The sequence below is a fragment of the Pagrus major genome, chromosome 3, assembly GCF_040436345.1.
Source record: "Pagrus major chromosome 3, Pma_NU_1.0".
Taxonomy (NCBI): Eukaryota; Metazoa; Chordata; class Actinopteri; order Spariformes; family Sparidae; genus Pagrus; species Pagrus major.
The window spans coordinates 3350328-3354328 of NC_133217.1; the positions used below are offsets into that span (position 1 = coordinate 3350328).

Genomic DNA, 4001 nt, shown 5'->3' on the forward strand with positions numbered 1-4001 from the left:
ATTAAAAGGATATGAACTGAACGTTTTTTCCTTGAGAACTTTATTGTGAACAACAGAACATTTGATTTATTGTGGGTGATCCATTTTTTGAACATTGGAATGGTGTATTGTTTGTATTGGTTGTTTTTTTTGTAAATATTTCTCTGAATACAGACACTCAAACTGCACTACTGTCTCATCCATTCATTCACAATCCAGGCTCCTTTAAAGAACAGACTTCTGTTGCTGCTATTGTAGCCGTAGTCAACCGCCTAGCCCATATGTGTTACATGTGTGGCGAGCTAGCCAGGAGACTGTTATTGTGAATGTTTTTGTGTCTGTGATGTGTTACACTTAAGACAAAAAGGTTGAGTTGAAATATGGATCCCTTTGAGGAACTTGGTATCAATGTTGCTCATTCTGTTATCATTACTGGTATAACAAACACTCAAGCAGAAAATGAGATTATTGATCATTTACGTAGTTACAGTGAACTTAAAACATCGTTTACTGTTACAGAACGTGAAAGTCCATTTTACAAAAACCTGGCCGTCAAATTTATTAACGCTGCTGCCTTGGCACAGCTAAAACCACATTTGCCATATACTTACACATCTCGTGTAGCTGCAGACGTTGAATTTGTTGTTTCATTACTTTCAAGTGAGCGCGCTGCCACAGTCACAGTGGGGACTACCCCATCCCCTGACTACCTCCAAGTGCTGAGACGTCTTTCCCAGCAGAGTGTCCAATCCTTTGACACCTTTGACAACGTCTTGAAGGGAGTCTTTGACCAAATAAGTACACATTTGGGAATAGCGGCTACTGGAGAGGAGTATGAAGAGGAAGACACTGTTGAGGTATTTTCCTCACAGCAAGCAGATCATTCCTCCACTGACCAGCAAGAACCTCAATCCCAGCCAAACCCACCTGTAAATCTGGGACCGAGAATTTTGCTCTCTGGAAATGACTTGAACCCCCCTGAGGTACAAAGAGTTGTAGTTGAGCATATTGTGCGCAGAGATGGAGACACTATTCTCTAACCCTTCAGACACATGGAATGAAAAAGTCTGGCACTAAAAAGTCTTGACACTTGATTTTTTTTTAAAAATCCAGTCCTTCTAAAAAAGTAGTTGAAGAGGTCTGATGTAGCCTGTCTGATCATTTCATACGGGTCAAATGAAACGGTTGGATGGGCATCTCTTTTTAGCTTAAATTGTTCATTATCAACTCTTTTTTAACAGAAAGAACACAGAACGCTTCAGTTCTTCCATTTACTCTACGCAGACAACTGACAGCAACCCAACAAATCAGGTATTAGAAGTCCCAAAACCAAACTATCTTACATTACTGTCTCTTCACATGGTGAGGTGTAGCGCTTTGCTAACTCTCTCTTAATGAATGATAATTAGAGCTGCATCATCTGGCATCACCTCAGCTGTACATCATTAGAGGACAAAAACGACAATCAATAAAACAACCGATCAGAGTCATAGAACAGTCGTCCCACCTTTTCAATCAGTCCTTTTTATATAACTGTACTAATAGTGCAAGAAGCCATCTTTTACTGTCTTTTAGTTCTGCAAAGCTAAATAAGGTGACACCAGGAGAGTCACTGAGTGTGTTTGTCATTCAGGTCTCTGGATTCAGCTGCGCAGAGAGCTCTGCGCTGTTGTCAGGAGCTGCAGGTCAGAAACAAACATCCCATATTGAACTTTTATAAACAATAAATACAGGAAACAGTGTTGAAAAGGTTGATCTGCACAATAATGTGAAACATTTTTTAATCTAAAACATGAAGTGTGAGTCAGATCAGCTGAAATAGAACCAAAGTAAGTTTTACTTACAAGATGGAGGGCGAATGGCTGAAATCAAAACAAAAGACAAATCATTTCAGTCACAGTTGTAAATGCCAGATTATCTTTAGTCACTTTATTCCTCTCTTCTACTCACTCAAACTGAGTATCTGTTTATACTCAGTCTGTTTAGTGCTGACTGTATTTACTTTCTCTGATGCTTGTTTTAATTTTGCAACCTGAATAAAAAAATCAACTCAAAGACTGAAATCAAAGTAGTGAAATCTTTCCTTTTTCTCTCTCACCTTTCTTCTTTTTGTAAACGATGAATCCAGCAGCACCGATGAGAATGACAGCAAGAACAACCACTGCAGCAGTGACGAGGACGGTCATGTCACTGGGCTTCACTGTTGAATACAATAATAGTTTATTATTACTGTTTTTGTTTTTTCAACATGAATTCCCATGCACTCCCCTTCAGCACCCTCTGATCTCACTCTTACCCCAGTTGGTCCTGATCCGATCTTTCTCCAGTTTGGTGATGATGTCCTCCTTCACACCAGAGAGCTGAAACACACAGTCGTACCTCGTCCAGTCTTCAGGTGTGACTGATGAAAGGTCCAGGTCAACACTCATCTGGAAGGTTCCATCGTGGTTGGGGAGGATCTCTCCGTGGTCCACCTCCTCATGAAGCTCCTCTTCATCTTTCCTCCAGACGAGTGAGGCTCTGTGAGGGTAGAAACCTGTAGCGTGGCAGCTGACTGGAGAGGAGGGAGTCTTCTGGAGGAGAGACACTGAGGGAAGCTCTGGAGAGAGTTCAGTGAAAATATTTCTAGTTTTAACAAAGAAAACAATGTAATGTCAGACTGACTGCAGTGATAACACAACAGCAGTTCAGTCTGAGCAGACTGTATGAACATGATTGTGTCCATCAAACTACATCAGGTCATGTGATTCTACCTGTTCTCAGCAGAAAACTCCTCCCAGAGGCCAAATACTTCTTCAGCCACTCAGGGTAAATCACTGTGAGGTAATTCTGATAGAATTTCATTCTAGCTTTGTCAGCATCCCATTTCATTTTGGTGATGACAGCCTGTGGTTTTAGAGCGATCCATGTCTCTGTCTTCAGGTCAAATGATATGAAGTCTTCTCCATCATAACCATACTGATGAAAACCAACAACCTCTCCGGTCTCATCATCCCACTCACAGCCATCCATCTTCTGTAAAATGTGGACACCTGAGACAGAGAGAGAAACACCTCATCACTTTAAGGTTTAAGATGCCAACAATGAACAGTGATGCAGCGTCCCTGGTTTGAGTCCAAGTATTTATAATGTGTATCTGCCTTCCCACCAGACCGTGGTGTATTATCTGGAGTTGTTCGATTCCTACTTCCTCTCCTGTGAGAAGCTTAACCCTGTAAATATGGCTCACGGCGTATATTTAGATTTACAAGCATTGTGTATTGTTATTCTGGATTTACTTTTTGTTTTGAATAACAGAATCACAGTGAAGGATTACAGAAGACTCATCCTTCATGGATGCATTAATAATGTAAGCTACCTTTGTTCTCATGCACTTTTTGTGTTACTTAGTTTTGGCATGTATTGATATATATTGATCTATATTTGCTGTTGTGCAGAAATCATCCATCCTGTCATTCATCCATCCATCTGATGGAGCATTCCCAACTCAATAAATGATTTAAAGGTTCTTGGATCCTCGTGTTTCAATGTGCACACCAATCAGATGTTCTGTGGTCCGGTCATCCCCTGAAGCAGTATTAGTCAGTAAAGTATTCAGTCTTTTTCACTGTGCATGATGAAAACTTTCTTTCAGCCCAGGGAGGCTGATAACATCAATTCCAAATATTTCTGATACAAATCTTACTAAATTATTTCTATAATTATAAAGAACAGTTCATGAAGTAAAAGGTGAAATATAACATCGTACATACTGTACCTCCACTTTGGTTGAAGCGCTGCATCAAACTATTGATTGTGGCTTTGAAATCAGTTGGGTACCACTCAAAACATGATCCTTTGTACCGCTCCAAGTGGTTCAGATCATCTTCCAATACTTTTTTCGCAAAGTCATGATTTAATTCGATTATCTTTTTGCTGCTGTCGCAGTAAACCAACAGATTTTCATCAACCACTGCAGCTCCAACAAACTCTGGGAAGTCTGGGAGTCCAGAAGATGCAGTTAAGATATACTTCAGGGAGTG

The 4001-nt window shown here is 40.3% G+C and overlaps 1 protein-coding gene across 1 annotated transcript; it reads right to left on the reverse strand.

Annotated features, from left to right (window-relative positions):
- Positions 1-1575: 1575 nt before the first annotated feature.
- LOC140993462 (major histocompatibility complex class I-related gene protein-like) lies at positions 1576-3788 on the reverse strand. The gene is made up of 6 exons (XM_073462899.1): positions 3737-3788; positions 2733-3011; positions 2276-2578; positions 2078-2179; positions 1824-1841; positions 1576-1658 (listed from the first exon to the last, which is right to left on the reverse strand). Exons 1-6 carry the CDS (start codon positions 3759-3761, stop codon positions 1609-1611), a joined length of 777 nt encoding a protein of 258 aa, XP_073319000.1. The 5' UTR covers positions 3762-3788; the 3' UTR covers positions 1576-1608.
- Positions 3789-4001: the final 213 nt, after the last annotated feature.